The following is a 17,429-nucleotide window of genomic DNA, read 5'->3' on the forward strand; positions in this document are numbered from 1 at the left end:
TTAGCAAGAGCTTTGAGGGTCTAGGTCAATGGTGGCCAGTCTTGTAATAGAGAATCCAAAACTCATTTATGGACTTTGCATTTTTGATCTTTACTTGAAAATGAATGTGGGGGCAGCTGGGCAGCTCAGTGGATTGAGAGCCAGGCCTAGAGATGGGAGGTCCTGGGTTCAAATCTGACCTCAGACACTTCTAGCTGTGTGACCCTGGGCAAGTCACTTGACCCCCATTGCCTAGCCCTTACCACTCTTCTGCCTTGGAACCAATACACAGTATTGATTCTAAGACAGAAGGTATGGTTTAAAAAAAGAAAATGAATGTACCCAATGTTCTGAGGACTCATCAGGAACAAAATAATGAAGCTTCAAGAGGAGCTAGTTTAAGAAATATTGGAGGGGAAACTAATGGCTCAGGGATTAAGAACCAGGCTTGGAGATATGAAATCCTGGGTTCAAACCTGGTCTCAGATACTTCCTAGCTGTGTGGCCCTGGGCAAGTCACTTAACTCCCATTGCCTAGCCCTTACCTCTCTTCTGCTCTGGAGCCAGTACTTGGTATTGATTCCAAAACAGAAGGTAAGGGTTTTAAATAAAAAAGAGATATTGGAAAATCAGCCCCATCCTGTAGCCTGCCTCCCTATTCTCTGTTCTGTTTTGTAGTTTCAGAGCACCGCTTTCAGATGGATAGAAAGAAGCAAAGGGTACCCTTTCTTATTTTCCCTGAATGACCCTGGGCAAGCCATTTCACCTCTGTCTGCCTCAGTTTCCTCAGCTGTAAAATGAAGATAATAATTGCACCTCCCTTGAAGGATTATTGTGAAGGTCAAATGAGATCATAAGTATATAGCCCTCGTTGCTATGCCTGGCACATAGTAATATAAAAATGTTAGCGATTTTATTTATTGTTCTTCCCATTAGAATGAGCTCCTTGTGGGCAGAGACTCCTTTTGTCCTTCTAATATTCCCAGCCTATAGCAAGTGCCTGGCACATGGTAAGTGCTTAGTTAATATGCTTCAGTGACTGTTTACAGCTGAGGAAACTGAGGCAGACAGAGGTGAAATGGCTTGCCCAGGGTCACATAGCTAGTAAGAGTCTGAGGTCAGTTTTGAACTTGGGTCTTCTTGACTGCAAATCCAATACTTTATGCACTGTACTGCCTGGCTGTCCCTAGGAAACAATTTGTACATTCAGAGCAAGCAATCTGTGTAGGACATGTAATTTTTTTTTTAAAAATTATTTATTTAGGGGGCATCTAGGTGATTCAGTGGATTGAGATCCAGGCTCAGAGATGGGAGGTCTTGAGTTCAAATCTAATCTCAGACACTTCCCAGCTGTGTGACCCTGGGCAAGTCACTTAACCCCCATTGCCTAGCCCTTACCACTCTTCTGCCTTAGAACCTAAGAATGAAAAGGTTTTAACAAAGTACAAATAAAAATTATTTTATTTAAACAGTTTATTATTCACTTGTAACTTTTAAAAAGGACAAAAACCCAAATATAAATACTTTTTCATTTCTTTCACTTAAAAGTGAATTTATACCTATAAGATGACCATATCTAATTGTTTAAAATTTCCCTTTGTATTCTGTGTGTTGCTTGTTCATTTCATTCTTTCTCTGTATTTATAGAAATAGTTTCCCTTTCCAATAGTCAGTGTATATACTGCTCTTCTTTGTTGCTATAATCTTGGCTTTGTGTTACTTTGTATAAGTCTTTCCAAATTTCCTTATGTTCCTCATACTGGTCATTTTCATGGCAGTGTATTATTCAATTATATACCACAGTGGTCCTGGTCATGTCACTTCTTATAGGGATTAACATCTTGATCTATCCCTTCTTCTTTGGAGCACACCTGATGTTTCTATTTAAAAGATGGTGGGATTGTGGAAGAATAGTCAGACTTCTCAAGTCAGTGGAGAGTAGAACCCAGAATCTCTCCTGCTGGGGAAGGGGGTAGTCTTTTTTTTTTTAACACTCTTCCTTACCTTCTGCTTTTAGAATCTTTTAGAGGGGCAGGTGATGTGAGAGATGTCCTCTGGAGTGTGTGGTGATGGGGAGGGGAGCAGCCCAGCCTTGCCTCCCTCTGGTTTTCTAGTAATGAACTCTTGAAAACTCTGTGCTGGGATGATGGTACACATGTCCATAGAGAGGGTTCTGAGTGCCCTCTCTGGCATGTGTGCCATAGGTTCACCACCTTGGGTCTAAGCAATGAGGGTTCAGTTCAGGATCACACAGTTAAGAAAATATCTGAAGCTAGATTTAGGCCCAGGAGCTCCTGGCTCTCAATTCACCTAGCCACCTAGGTGCCCCTTGAAGAAAGAAGTATTAACTACTTTCTCCAAGTTAGTGACCCCAGAAGGAGCAGAGAAAACTCTGCACTCAGGATGTGACCTAAAGATTATGAACCAAAACTTCCAGGGACAATAGGCAAGGAAACAGCACCTTCCTCATAGCAGAGATTGTAGCAGGGGACTACCAGGATAGAATAGGTTATATATTACTGGATGTCACTATATTGAATATTTCTCTTTGTTTTTCTTTGTCATCAGAGGCATTTTAGTTTGAAAGGTTGAAACAACTGTTATTTCTAGGAAAAAAATACCAGTAAAAATGCATTAAAATCTCCCAGGGTAGTTTGTTCCCTAGAGAGCTAAAGGATTATGGAATATTATGAATATATAATGACCTCTCTCTATATATATATAAACAGAAATGGGACTTGGGTTCACATGTCGATTTTTTCCTCTAGTCAGATTTGTCTGAGTTGAAAATATTCCATCATCCAGATGAGGGCTAGTCCTATTCTATTACCTAAAGAGTAAAGGAGAGTTCTGGGATATACTGATTTCCATCCAGGCGTTCAGGAGTGATGATGGTTCTCAGCATAAGAATGAGATGCTTAAAGGCATTGAGGGGAGACAGAAAAAGAGGAGAGAGAATATTTTGGTCTTTTGTAAATGTTATCTGAGCCTGGTAAAGAAGGTAGAAGGACCAAGAGTAGATGATTTCTATGATCAAAGTCTATGAATGCCATGGGGAAATTTGGACAGGGAAACAGCCTTGTTCATCAAACTCATGTATATTAGGGGAAGGGAGTCTTCTTAAAGCTAGAAATCTCCTTCCCCCAGAGAAAAAACTACGCTTTTAAAGAAAAAAGGATCATTATCCGACTTTACAAAGAAGAAAACAGATGGATAGGGCTTTCCCCAAGAGATGGAAGTACAAATTCAAAAAAGGTATAAACAGTCCTGGTGGGCTATGAAAGTGTAACCCAAGTGTTGGTCAAAGACAGCTGGGTTCAGTTCTGGGAACCTATTGATAATAAAACTTATATGGTATGTGTTTGGGTCTCACTTTGAAGATAGGAGCTCTTTTTGTTTTTCTTTGGAGCCCAAATGCTTGCTATAGAGCACCTGACTTGTCTTCCTACAGTATGTCCCTTAGTCTCCTTGTCAGAAGCAAAATGCTGGGCTGGAAGGACCACAGATTCCTTCTATGTTTAAGTCCTTCTAAGCCATAAGAATAAGGAATGTCAAATGGGAACCCAAGGGAGAAGGAATATTCTTAGTTTGGGCAATGTTTTTTCATTTGGGGAAGAACATCTTGGGCCAGGTGGAGTCCAATGGTCAACTACAATGAATTAGTTCACTATAGGTTCAAAAGTGCATATGAGAACAGAATTAGGGGCAGCTAGGCATCAGGCCTGGAGTCAGGAGGTCCTGGGTTCAAATCTGGGTTCAGACACTTCCTAGCTGTGTAACTCTAGGCAAGTCATTTAACCCCCATTGCCTAGTCCTTACCATTTTGTTTTGGAATCAATAAACAATATTGATTCTAAGATGGAAGGTAGGGGGCAGCTAGGTTACTAACTGGATTGAGAGCCAGGCCCAGAGATGGAAGGTCTTGGGTTCAAATCTGACCTCAGACATTTCCTAGTTGTGTGACCCTGAGCAAGTCACTTGACCCCCATTGTCTATCCCTTACCACTCTTCTGCCTTGGAACCAATACACAGTATTGATTCTAAGACAGAAGGTAAGGATTTAAAAAATAAGATGGAAGGTAAAGTTTTTTTTTTTTTAAGTTAATGGTGTATGGACAGGCCTGGAGATGGGAGATCCTGGGTTCAAATCTGGCCTCAGACCTGGGCAAGTATGATCATGAACAAGTCACTATTGTCCTTCTCTCTTAGAGTTGTTACTAAGACAAAAAGTAAGGTTTAGAAATAAAGAACACAATTGGGTGGTGAGAGGGAACAAGGACAGAGGGAAAACCTTTGGAAGGAAGAGAAGATAAAGGTGTCTGCTTTGGAAATTATTACTAGGGGTTATAAGAAAGGAAAGGAGCAGCTTGTAGCTTCCCCCCCACCCCAGAGAAAGTAAATCCCCTACCCTGCCTCCTTCCTAGTCCCAGAAGAGGTGGCAGGGGAGTTTATCAGGCTTCTCTCCAGTGTCCTGCCTCTTTTCTCTCTATACAGCAATACTACATTCTCCTGATCCTGACTGATGGTGTGGTGACTGATATGGCAGACACCAGGGAGGCCATTGTACGTGCCTCTTACTTGCCCATGTCCATCATCATAGTGGGCGTGGGCAATGCTGACTTCACAGACATGCAGATTCTGGATGGGGATGATGGGGTCCTGCGTTCCCCCAAGGGAGAGCCTGTCCTCCGAGACATTGTGCAGTTTGTCCCCTTCCGTGAATTCAAGAATGTGAGTGCTTTGGGATGAAGATTGGCTTGTATAAGGAAAATGAGCACTGGATCTTACTGGTGGTGTAGAGGGAGGGTTGTTGGCAGGTGGCATTGGAATGGGGGGGCTGTGTGATCTAGATAAATGTGATGGAATTATATCATGATACTTCTATCTATAGAGAAAATTTGGTTTACTATGGGTCTATCTCAAATCCAAACCAAGAAATTAGATACTAAAATGCCCAGAGGATGCTGTTATAAGCCAATATCATTGTATGGGCCTCAAAGTTCTCCAGTGGTCAGAGATTGTATACCTTACATATAGATGACACGATGTACTTTTTTTAAAGCTTTACTTTCTTTCTTAGTGACAACTCTAAGAAAGAAGGCCAAGGGCTAGGCAAACAGGGTTAAATGACTTGTTCAGGGTCACACAGGTAGGAAGGGTCTGAGGCTAGATCTGAACTCAGGTCCTCCCAAATCCAGGCTTTGGCCCTCTATCTACTGTGTCACTTAACTGCCCTGATATTATATACTTTCCAAAGTGTTTTCATGTACATTAACTCATTTGATCCTCACAATAGTGTTCTGATGTAGGCAGTAGGTATTGTCCCCATTTTACAGATGAGGAAATCTAGGCATAGAGAAGTGAAGGAAATTTGCTCTGAGAAGATCCCATTTTTTTTTTTGTTAAGCATTTATAAATCCATATGATTGCAGGTTTTTATTTTCATGCAGAAACATCTTAGTCCCTGGATTAGGTGTCTACTCATGAGGTCATATTCCTCAGTTCTTGAAGAGGGTATATTTGTCACAAGCATAAAATGCTTCTTTTTTCCTTTTCTTCCCCAGGCTTCTGCAACAGCCCTGGCCAAGTGTGTCCTAGCTGAGGTGCCCAAGCAGGTGGTTGAATACTATAGCCACAAAGAGCTTCCTCCTCGCTGTCCCAATATGGACTCCCCTGATGCCAGCCCTGGCCCTCCACAGTGAAGAGGTGCCATCAGCCTCCAGCCAGCCACTACCCTTTCACTTTTCCTTCCCATGCTGAGTCTGAAGGTTGGGAGGGAGACAGAATGGGTCACGGAGGTGGGAGACAGAAGGAGATGTCTGTTTCCATCACCTCCCAGAACCTCTCAGATTGTCTTCCCCTTCCCCCAGTGCTCACATCAGACTCTCCCCACCCCTTCCCTTCTTCTCCCCCAACATCTTGTGTTTCCATGGTGACTTGTTCTAGAGAGGTCCGGACCAGGGGCCATAGCATGTGAAAAAAGGGATAACAAGGAGGGGGGGAATCCTGGCTTCTCCTGATCCAACCCCAGTGAGAACCAGAGTCCAGGCAATAAATGCTGGGTCTCCCCTCTCTCTCTGCTCCAGAAAGGCACAGAGTGTGGGAGAAGATTCCATGTTGGGGAGGAGATGGGATTTTTGGAGATTCAAAGAGCAGACAGAGTGATTCTCTCTTCCTTTCAGAATAGTCTGAGAGTAGCCCTTTCCTACCTGAACCCCATATTCCTATCTTAAATGTCCTCCCTTTGTGATAATGGTGTGAGAGTAGAGACCAAGTCCCAGGGTGATACTCCCTCCTCAAGCTTCTGGGGAGGTCACATTGACCTGGTTTGGTCTCCTTTGGCTTAGCTTATCTGAATTTCTCTTTTTGTCCTTCATCAGTGGGCTCAGAAATGGAGAGGGAATGGGAGAAATTAATTTGCAGGCCTGGTGGATGGTTCTAGACAGAAGGAGTTAGGTAAAGTCAGTGACTCTAGTCTTTGCTGTTCAGAAAAGACAATTACCTTCCTGTTCTATCTCAAAATAATTTCCAAGTTAAGGTGGGAAATAGGGAAAGACTTTGGAATTTATCTTCCTTCCCCTCCAAGGAAACAGGCCTCTTGTACCCAGGCGGCTTTCCTCTCTCTCAGATCTGTAATTAGCAATTTTCTTTTATTTTTGAACTGGGGACAATTGGCACAGGGAGGAGTAAGGGGATGCTCATCTGGTTTATGGCCACTGAGGAGAGGAAGAACTACTTGGGATAGCACAGAATTTTTAAGCTGTCAAAGGAAGAGGAAATAAACCCAGTGAGGAGGCCACCATTTCTAGGGACAGATCAGTCCAAGGAAGATTTCCTTTACTAATCCTTTCACCCTTCCCTCTACTTTGCAAAGCCCTTGACTGTTAGGGGTGGGAAGGGTGGACAGGAAGTGTTCTCTGGGCTAGTGCTGATGGTGAGGAGGAAGTTTACCCTTTAGTGGTGCAGTTGGCACCCCCTAAATTTTCTACCTTTGGGTCAAAGGCTTTGCCCTAGTGCTCCCCTTCCTTCCCCAATTATGGCTCTGTTGGTTACTTTCTCCTTTTGTCAAGCTCACAGAATTGTTTCTCCAGCTGTGGCTACTCCTGAACCCCAAGAATTTAAGGGTGAAAATGGTCAAATTGCACCAGGGGGTCTACCTTTACTTCCTTATTATCTTCTCTACTGGCTCCCACTTAGCAAAGTTCCCTCCCCATCTGGGCACCTGCTTCTCTCTTATTGGGGGGCCACCAAGATCAGAACCCTTGTCATTACTGAGTTGGGCCCAAGGGACTATCTAGTTATAGGTAAGGTGAAGTGGAATGGAATAGGATAGAGCTGCTTTGCTTAGAGGTGCGCAGCCCCCATCCCACGCACCCCCATCCCCCCAATCCTTAGAGCTGTCAGGCCAATGGATAGGAAATGAGGTTCAAATCCCTCTCTCAGCAATATGCATGATGAAAAAAACCCCAGAAACCGAGAAACTCCCCAGGTCTGTGGTTTGTTTACTTTTCAATCTCCATGTTCTTATGAGCTCCCCTCTGCCCCTCCATGTGGTGTCTGCTTGTATCTCTTCTCAGTGATGTCCTCTCAAGGGCTGCAGGAGGGGGAGGAGGGGAATGGGGAGGATGCAGAGGGAAAGAGTAACCTAATAAAGAGTGTCCTTTCCTTGCTGCAGCCTGGTCCTTTTACATCTTTTTTTCTGCCACACTGTTCTATTTGGGGGCTTGGACTCTTGGTGATAAGCCTAGAGCAGAATTAAGAAGCTGGTGAAATCTGCCTTCTTTCTCCCTTCCATTTCTGCACACTGGGGGATAAGGCACAGGCCAAGGATGTTTTATTTTTAAAGTGTTATTGATGCCTTTCCTTTATTTACATCATCTCCATCTCTTACCCCAGTGAGCCTGCTTTTGTACAAAACAACAAACCACCTGGTTGATTACCATCCTGCACCCCTGGTTCTTAATGGCTCTAATACAAGGAGGAGGTACATTTCTTATTCTGGACCAGGCCTTTTTTTTTTTTGTAGGTCTAGAACTATGAGGTGATCCATCTAGGAAACTCCATCAGGGATATTTGTTTGTTTGTTTGTTTTAAAGTCTTCTGTTCTGTATTAGAATCGACACTAAGTATTGGTTCTAAGGCAGAAGAGTGGTAAGGGCTAGGCAATGAGGGTTGACTTCCCCAGTGCCTCAAACCTAGGAAGTGGCTGAGGCCAGATTTGAACCTTGGATCTCTCATCTTTGTGGCTGACTCTACTGAGCCATTTAGCTGTCTTCATGAGGAATGTTTTAAGATGGGGGATCATAATGCTAAAAAGCCCTATGTGGCTGGGATGGGGGCAACATAAGGGAAGACAAGTCCTTGATATTGGGATTCCTAGGCTGAGTGTCTGGTAGGGCACATTTCCTCCCTTCCTCCCTCCCTTCCTCCCTCCCTTCCTCCCTTCCTCCCTCCCTCCCTCCCTCCCTCCCTCCCTCCCTTCCTTCCTTCCTTCCTTCCTTCCTTCCTTCCTTCCTTCCTTCCTTCCTTCCTTCCTTCCTTCCTTCCTTCCTTCCTTCCTTCCTTCCTCCCTCCCTCCCTCCCTCCCTCCCTCCCTCCCTCCCTCCCTCCCTCTCTCTCTCTCTCTCTTCTTTCTTTCTTTCTTTCTTTCTTTCTTTCTTTCTTTCTTTCTTTCTTTCTTTCTTTCTTTCTTTCTTTCTTTCTTTCTTTCTTTCTTTCTTTCTTTCTTTCTTTCTTTCTTCTTTCTCTCTTTCTCTCTTTCTCTCTTTCTCTCTTTCTCTCTTTCTCTCTTTCTCTCTTTCTCTCTTTCTCTCTTTCTCTCTTTCTCTCTTTCTCTCTTTCTCTCTTTCTCTCTTTCTCTCTCTCTCTCTCTCTTTCTCTCTTTCTCTCTTTCTCTCTTTCTTTCTTTCTTTCTTTCTTTCTTTCTTTCTTTCTTTCTTTCTTTCTTTCTTTCTTTCTTTCTTTCTTTCTTTCTTTCTTTCTTTCTTTCTTTCTTTCTTTCTTTCTTTCTTTCTTTCTTTCTTTCTTTCTTTCTTTCTTTCTTTCTTTCTTTCTTTCTTTCTTTCTTTCTTTCTTTCTTTCTCTTTCCTTCCTCCCTCCCTCCTTCCTTCTTTCTCTCTCTTTCTCTTTCTTTCTTCCTTTATTTAAACTCTTACCTTCTGTCTTAGAACCAATACTGTGTATTGGTTCTAAGACAGAATAACAGTAAGGGCTAGGCAATGGGGAATAAGTGTCTTGCCCAGGATCATACAGCTAGGAAGTGTCTGAGGTTACATTTGAATCCAGAACCTCTTATCTCTGGGCCTGGCTCTCAAACTACTGAGTCACCTACCTGCTTCCTACTTATTTATTTTTAAGAATTCTATATCTTGCCCAGACTGGAAGTGCAGCACTGACTCGTCAATACTGTCCATTGCTGATTGGCATGCAACCTCTGCTTGCCTCAGTTTCCTCAACTGTAAAAGGAGAATAATAATATCACCTACTCCCTAAGGTTATAATGAGGATTAAATGAGATAATCATGCCTGGTACATAGGCATTTTAATAAATAAATGCATGGTGTCCCCCACTCCTATTGATGTGACTCAAGCAGCATGCTACTACATATATACTAGGTATGAACTCAGAGCACCTGGGTCTAAGTCACTTAACTGTCATTCACTATCTGTGCCATCTTGAACAAGTAATTTCATCTTTCTAGATACTTGTTTCCTCATCTGTAATATGATATGGCCAGACTAAATGACCATCTCTACATCTCTGATCCTGTGAGCCTGTGGCCTGGGGCTTTGTCCCTTTCTCTTTTTAGAGGTATCCCTCTTCTGCAGAAAGGAGGAAGGAGGGTTAACATCTGGATGTTGTTGAAAGCAGCAGCACCCTGAAGCACAGCTGTTCATACCCCAACCCCAAGCAGGGCAGCTGTTGGGGACTTCCTGATTGAAATCCCCCCTAATTAGCCTGACTGGGAAAAATAAATAGCCCCACCTCAGCCTCCAGACCTTCATCAATCAACTTCAGGGCTTATTTATAGTGCCTGATTCATCTCCTCTTAAGCAGGGATAATAGACATCACCATGGCAACCTGGGTGCTGGGTGAATTCCTGATGGAAGTATTCCCTCTGTTCTGTGATGGAGTAGCCCCTCTCTTAAGGTCACCCTCAGGGGTTAGGGCTTCCTCCAGGAAACCTCAGAGCCTTGAAGGGGCAAAAGTTCTCATGCCAGGAGTTGGAGAGAGCTCAATTCAAATCTTTACCTCACTGATAATCTGCTGTATGACCATGAGAAGTTCACTTGACCCTTTTTGTTCTAGCTGTGAAATGTGTCCGACAATCCTTAGACTCTTCTCTGATGCAAAACTAAATGGGAAGAGCTCTAGAATTAGAGGAACTACATTCAAATCCTCTGATTCTTACTGACCTTGACAGCCTGGCCAAGTCCCTTTACTTCCTTGGGCCTCAGTTTCCTCATCTGTAAAATGAAAGACTTCTAAGGTCTTTTCTATCACATATAGTAGGGCCTCCTCATCCGAGATTTTTCTTTCTTCAGTTTCAGTTATCTATGGCCAGCCCTAAGTAGCAGAGGTAGAAGCTTTCTAAGTCTGTCTGCTGTAGCGGTCATCCCTGGTGGCAATCTCTTCTGCTTCTTTTTTTAGGGGTTTTCTTTGTTTTCTGGTAAGGGGATGGGAAGCCATGGAGTGCTCAGTGGAGGTACAGGAGCAGGGAGAGAAAGCACACATATGGGGTTCAGCAGGGGCTCACTTATGTCTGAGGTTTAAGCCATCCATGGTAGGTCTTGGAATATATCCTTTGTGGATACAGGGCCCCTAGTGTAATTCCAAAATACAGACAGCTTCATGGAAACAGGCTCAATTGAGGTGATGGATGGCCATGCTACTCTCTGGTCTCTATGCTGCTGGTCAAACTCCTACTTCCAGCGGTGCATTGAAATTATCAGGGGAAAGGGAGGGAGAAATGGACAAGGTGAAGTGGACAGTCATACTAGGCTCAGATAAGGACCTAGTGTTGTTGTCAAGCCAGTGGGTGTCTGAAGGAGGGCAATCAAGCTCATAAAGAGCCCCGGGACTAGGGAGACAAACAGACCTGGGATGGACAGAGGGGTAGAAATTCATTAAATTGAACAAATATTTGTTGGGTTCTTACTATATGCACTATGCTAGGTGCTAAGGATTCCAGGACTAGAAAAACACATTTTGCCCTTGAGGAGTTCATATTCTGGGGGGTGGGGTTCTGAGGTGGGGCTTACATTCTTGTGATACTTGCCTTTCAGTATTTGAAGGATTACTGTGTGGAAGAGGGATGGGCAATGTAAGCAGAAATGGCCAAGAAGCAGTTCTAGGTTCAAATAAAGAAAAACTTCCAGACAATGAGAATCATTTCAAAGGAGAACACGTTGGCTTTGGAGGGAGTTGGGTTCCTTGGTAGAACTGGATGGGGTCACTCTTTGACAGGATTGTCATAAAGAACTTTCTTGTTCTGGAATGTTGGAATAGATGACCTCAGAGATCACTTCCAAATCTATGATTCTGATTCTGTGACTTACTCTGCACATGCAGAACGACTGGTTCTTTAAATCAATACTTCATTGCTATCTTTTGTTCTGAGATCATGCACCCTTTCAAAAAAGAAAAAGGGGGGGGAATCAGTTCAACAAAATTAACCTATATATCAACAATAAGGCTGACAGTATATGCTGTATTCTACATTCATAGTCTTCCACTTCTGCAAAGAACAAAGGTATATTTTCTCATTTCTTTTGGGGGCCGTGATTGGTCATTCCAATTGAACAGTTTCATTTGTGTCATCATTATTCTTTCTACTGAGATTATGGTAGTCATCTCATGGACTGCTATCCAGGTTCTACTCACTTTACTTTGTATCAGTTCATAGGATTTCTCTTGCTTCTCTGAATCCTTTATGCCCGTGGATTTGTCTTTTCTTTTCTTTTATCACCATGCAGAACACAACTCCATATTGGTCATTGATGTAAGAGCAAAGTCATACATAACCCAAACCCCAAAATAAAACCAAAAATACACTCATATGAAAGGTGACTCCAACAGTTCTTTCTCTGGAGATGGATAACATATATCTTTCAGGACTGTCCCAGATCATTGCACTGCTGCGAGTAGTCAAGTTTTCAGCTAATCATCATACAATATTGCTATTAGCCAATATTCTCCCAGTTCTGCTTATTTCACACTGCATCAGTTCCCACAGATCTTTTCATTTTTTTTAAATCATCTTGCTTATTATTTCTTATAGTACAGTAACATTCCATGACCAACATTTACCACAATTTGTTCAGCCACTCTCCAATTGATGGACATTCCCATAGTTTCCAATTCTCTGACACCACACAAAGAGCTATAAATATTTTTGTACAAGAAAGTCCTTTCCCCTTTTTTGTTATCTCTCTGGGATATAGACCCAGTAGTGGAATTACCAGATCAAAGGGTATGCACAGTTTTATAGCCATTTGGATATAGTTCCAAATTGCCCTGCAGAATGGTTGGATCAGTTCACAGCTCCACCAATAATGCATTAGTGTCCCAATTTTGCCATGTCCCCTCCAGTGTTTACCATTTTCCTTTATTGCCATATTGGCTGATCTGATAGGTTTGAAGTGGTATCTCAGCATTGTTTTAATTTGTATTTCTTTAATCAAGAGTGATTTAGAACATTTTTATATGATTATTGACGAGTTTGATTTCTTCATCTGAAAATTTCTTGTTTGTATTTTTTGGCCATTTGTCAATTAGGGAATAGCTTGTACTTTTATAAATTTGACTAAGTACTTTATAAATTTGAGAAATTAGACCTTTATCGGAGATATTTGCTAAACTTTTCCCCCCAGTTTGTTGCTTCCCTTCTAATCTTGGTTAGATTAGTTTTATTTGTACAAAAGCTTTTTAATTTAATGTAATCAAAATTATTTATTTTATATCTTATAATACTCTATCTTATTTGGTCACAAACTCTTACTATCTCCAAATACCTGCCAAGTAAACTATTCTATATTCCTCTGCCTTACTTATGGTATTGCTCTTTATACATAAACTACATATCCATTTTGAATTTATCTTGGCATAGGGTATGAGGTATTGGTCTATATCTAGCTTCTGCTGTACTGTTTTCCAATTTTCCCAGCAGCTTTTGTTAAAGAGTGAGTTATTATTCCAAAAGTAATTTATCCCTGTATATTGTGTATCTAATCTACTCCATTGATCTACCATTCTATTCCTTAGCCAGTACCAGAATGTTTTGATGATTGCTGTTTTATAGTATAGTTTGAGATCTGGTACTGCTAGGGTTCCTTTCTTCATTTTTTCTTTAGTTCTCTTGATGTTCTTGACCTTTTGTTCTTCCAGATGAATTTTGTTATTATTTTTTCTAGTTCTTTAAAATAATTATTTGATAGTTTGATGAGTATGGCATTGAAAAAATTAATTAATTTAGTTAGAAGTGTCATTTTAGTATAGTAGATCATCCTACCCATGAGCAATTAATATTTTCCCAATTTCTAGATCTGACTTTATTTGTCCTAAAAGTGTTTTGTAATTGTGTTCCTGTGTTTGCCTTGGCAAGTAGATTTCCAGGTATTTTATATGATTTGTCATTTCTTAAAGCAGCTAGGTGGGTAGTGGATAGAGTGCCAGGCCTGGAGGCAGGAAGACTCATCTCCCTGAGTTCAAATCTGGCCCCTGATACCAGTTGTGTGACCTTGGAGCAACTCACTTAATCCTATTTGCCTCAGTTTCCTCATCTGTTAAATGAGCTGGAGAAGGAAATGGCAAAACACTCCAGTGTCTCTGCCAAGAGAACCCCAAATGAGGTCACCAGAAGTCAGATATGAAGGAAACAATTTATCTCCACTACCACCACCACCACCAAAAACATAGTAAAAATACTTCACATTCATGTACATAGTGCTAGCCCATGCCTTACTGAACGTCATCTTCTCCCAGGTGATGAAGCACTCTGGCCTAGAACTCACAACTTCCTGAGGTAGGGCGTGGCACTTTTATGAAGTGCTTTGATCAGTAAAGGAGTCTTATCTTTCATTTCATAAGGATTTTTGCCACGGAGTCAGATACTCCATAACAGATCCTGCTTGGTCTCAACTCCATAGAATGAAATGCCAACCCTCCCCCAGGTACCCTTTGGGGTCCCCTCCCCTCCTCCCTACTTTCCAACTACCTTTTTGTTTTGGGTTACCCCATTAGATTGTTCTTGCTGCCGTTTATTCCTTACCTTGTTTTAGACTTGATACTAAGTATAGGTTCCAAGGCAGAAGAGTGATAAGAGCTAGGCAATTGACTTAAGTGACTTGCCCAGGGTCACTCAGCTGTGAAGTGTCTGAGGCCAGATTTGAACCCTCCCATCTCTAGGCATGACTCTATCCATCAAGCTACCTAGCTGCCCCTACATCCTTTAGATTTTAAGCTCCTTGAGGGCAGTAACTGTCTTTCTTATTTGTATCCCACTATGTGCCTGGCACATAGTAGGTTCTTAAATATTTATTGAATTGAATTGTACAGATAGATATTTCCTTTACTAGGTGGCCTTAGAGCAAATCATGGAGGAGATAGTTACCAGTCTAGAAATGCCTAGAAAGCCAATAACTGCTTCTTCTGTCTCTTCAGTGCATCTTTCTTCCTCTTTCCTTTTTTCTTCAGTGTTTTCCATTTCTTTCTCTCCTTTGTTCCTCATTCTCCTTTTCCTTTCTTTCTTCTCTCCCCCTAGAATAAAAAGCTTTATACAGTATAATAATTGAAGTAATATGGCAAGACAGATTTTGATAAGCACAACAGATTACATGTCCAGGTAGAATAAAAATAGCCCCCTTGAGAGGCTGTACACTTATTCCAGTAATACTGCTGCTAATTGCTCAGATCGTATTGGTAATTGCTTTTGTATAATATCTTTTTGAGTTTCCTCGGTGACAGCAAATCTTAGCCCTGATGTGGATTGATACTGAGAGTGAAAAGCAGACGGATAATTCCCAATTTACCACTTGATTCTATGCCCTATTTTGTTTGAGTTATTTGTCACTTGGGTTACACTATAACCTCCCTGAAGGCAGGGAATTAGGCTTCTTTGTCCCTCATACCTCTGTGAGATCCTAGCACAGTGCAGAGCACACAGTAGGTGCTTAGGAGAGATTTGTTGTTAGGTGAGATTGTTGACTGGTTGAGATGGATTAAGTGATTTGCCCAGGATCACAGAGCTGGTAAGTGTCTGAGAAAGTGTTTGAAATTAGGTCTTCCTGACACTTGGAGAATGTATTGAGGGCAAGTCAAGTGAAGAAGTATTTATTAGATGCCTACTATGTACATGAATGTGAAGTACTTTTACTGTGCTTTTGGTGGTGGTGGTAAATTGTTTCCTTCATGTCTGACTCCTGGTGACCCCATTTGGGGTTCTCTTAGCTAAGTGGTAGGAATAAAAAGAAAATAAAAAACCAATCCCTGGTCTCAAAATTCAGTCTAACTGGGGAGTAAAACATGTGAACAACCATGTATGCAGCCTAGATTGTGTAAGGTTAAACTTTCACTCTGAGGGATTCATTCTATTTGTCCTCTTCTGACTCTCTTTGAATAGCAGAAACTGAGGAGTCTGGGAGGAAGAAGAGAGAGAGAGAGAGAGAGAGAGACAGACAGACAGACAGACAGAGACAGAGAGAGAGAGACAGAGAGAGATAGAGAGAGAGAGACACAGAGAGACAGAGACAGAGATACAGAGACAGAGAGACAGATAGAGAGACAGAGAGAGACAGAGACAGAGAGATAGAGACAGAGAGAGACAGAAAGACAGAGAGACAGAGACAGAGAGACAGAGACAGAGACAGAGACAGAGAGGAAAGAGAGACAGAGACACACAGAGAGAGACAGAGAGACGCAAAAAGAGACAGAGAGACAGAAAGACCCAGAGAGAGACAGAGACACAGAGACAGAGAGAGAGAGACAGACAGACAGACAGACAGACAGACAGACACACACACACACATATAGCAATTAAGAGACAGAGACAGACAGAGAGCTGCTCCAACTACTGCAAAAAGAGTTGGCTAAACCCACTAGCTTGCAGAACTGGGCCAGCTCTCTTTCCCCCTGTTTCCTTCTGGGATCCACCCCTGCCTATGTGGCCCCTATTAAAACTCCATCCAAGGTGTGCGGCTGGGACTGGTCCATTGGGTTGCTAGTGCCACTCCTCTGAAAGTCCCCGATAACAGACCACTGGCCTTGAACACGGGATGCTGGGGTTGGTGTTTGAAGAGCACGAGCTCCATGTTTCCATTCTGTCTCCAGCGAGGACCTGCTGCTGCTGCAGCCTCCATAGGGACCCTCCCCTTCTGCCCACAGCCCATCATGGAATCCATCAGCAGACCTCTCCTGTGTGTGAAGACTAGAGCGAGGGAGCTTGTGGGAGCCAGTCCTGGTGCTTTTATTTCTTTAGTTTCTAGGAGGCAAATCAGGGAGAAAATTGTGACTAAGTGTGTGTAATTGGTGAGGGGGTGGCAAGGCTGTCAGACATGGGGGTGGGTAGAATGGAGAGAAGGGTAAGTTTGTTGTTCTCAACTCTGGCTCCATCTTTCTGTGTCTCGACCCCCACACCCCCGGGGTTCTCACTTCTATCTTCTAGCCCCCCTCCCCCAGCCCCAGTCTTCCTCTTGCCTCATCCCTTAACCTACCTCTCTACCATACTTCTCAGTCAAATTTTATCCTTGGCATGAATGAGAAGCAGCAGGGGTTAGTGGGTCTCCAGGCATCTTGAGTCTACTCTTCTATAGATGGAGGAGCCGAATTCGATGATTTCAAAGATGTGGTTCTACTTTTACAAAGTTCCATGGGCTGTGAGCCATCCTCCTGGTACTCTATTGTTGTCAAAGGATCTCCACTAACATGGGAAGTTTCCAAAGCACTTTATATGTGACCTCGCTGGACTCTCACAACAACCTTGTAGAAGTAGATGCTGCTCTCATTGTCTTTACAGGGCTGAGGAAACCAGGGCTGCGAGAGGTAACATTTTCAGTCCAGTAAACATTTATTAAGTGCTTCTATGTGCCAGGCATGAGACCAAGGGCTGAGGATACAAAAAAAGAGGGCAAAGACCGTTTCTGCCCTCACAGAGTTTATAATCTAGTGGAGGAGATAATATGCGAGCAAACACATATAAACAAGCTATATCGAAGAGAAATGTGAAATAATTAGCCGAGGGAAGGCATTGGAATTAAGAGGGCCTGGGGAAGGCTTCTGGTAGAAGGTGGGAGGAAGCCAGGAAATTCAACATAGTGAAGGAGGGAGAGCATTCGTTTTAATTCTGGGGGGAACAGTTAGAGAGAATGCCCAGAGCTGAGAGATGTGGAACAGCCAGGAGGAACTGTCCCTGGATCAGAGAGCATATCAATCTGGGGAGCAGTAATCATCAGG

At 42.6% G+C, this 17,429-nt stretch overlaps 1 protein-coding gene across 1 annotated transcript in view; it reads left to right on the forward strand.

The window, feature by feature from the left end:
* Positions 1-7,653, forward strand: part of CPNE7 (copine 7) — a 42,366-nt gene extending 34,713 nt beyond the window's left edge. The window contains exons 14-15 of the mRNA XM_001377467.4: positions 4,474-4,710; positions 5,544-7,653. Of these exons, the coding sequence (XP_001377504.1) occupies positions 4,474-4,710; positions 5,544-5,681 (375 nt within the window). The 3' untranslated portion in view covers positions 5,682-7,653. The remainder of the gene's footprint in view (positions 1-4,473; positions 4,711-5,543) is intronic.
* Positions 7,654-17,429: the final 9,776 nt, after the last annotated feature.

The sequence above is a fragment of the Monodelphis domestica genome, chromosome 1, assembly GCF_027887165.1.
Source record: "Monodelphis domestica isolate mMonDom1 chromosome 1, mMonDom1.pri, whole genome shotgun sequence".
In the NCBI taxonomy this organism is placed as follows: domain Eukaryota; kingdom Metazoa; phylum Chordata; class Mammalia; order Didelphimorphia; family Didelphidae; genus Monodelphis; species Monodelphis domestica.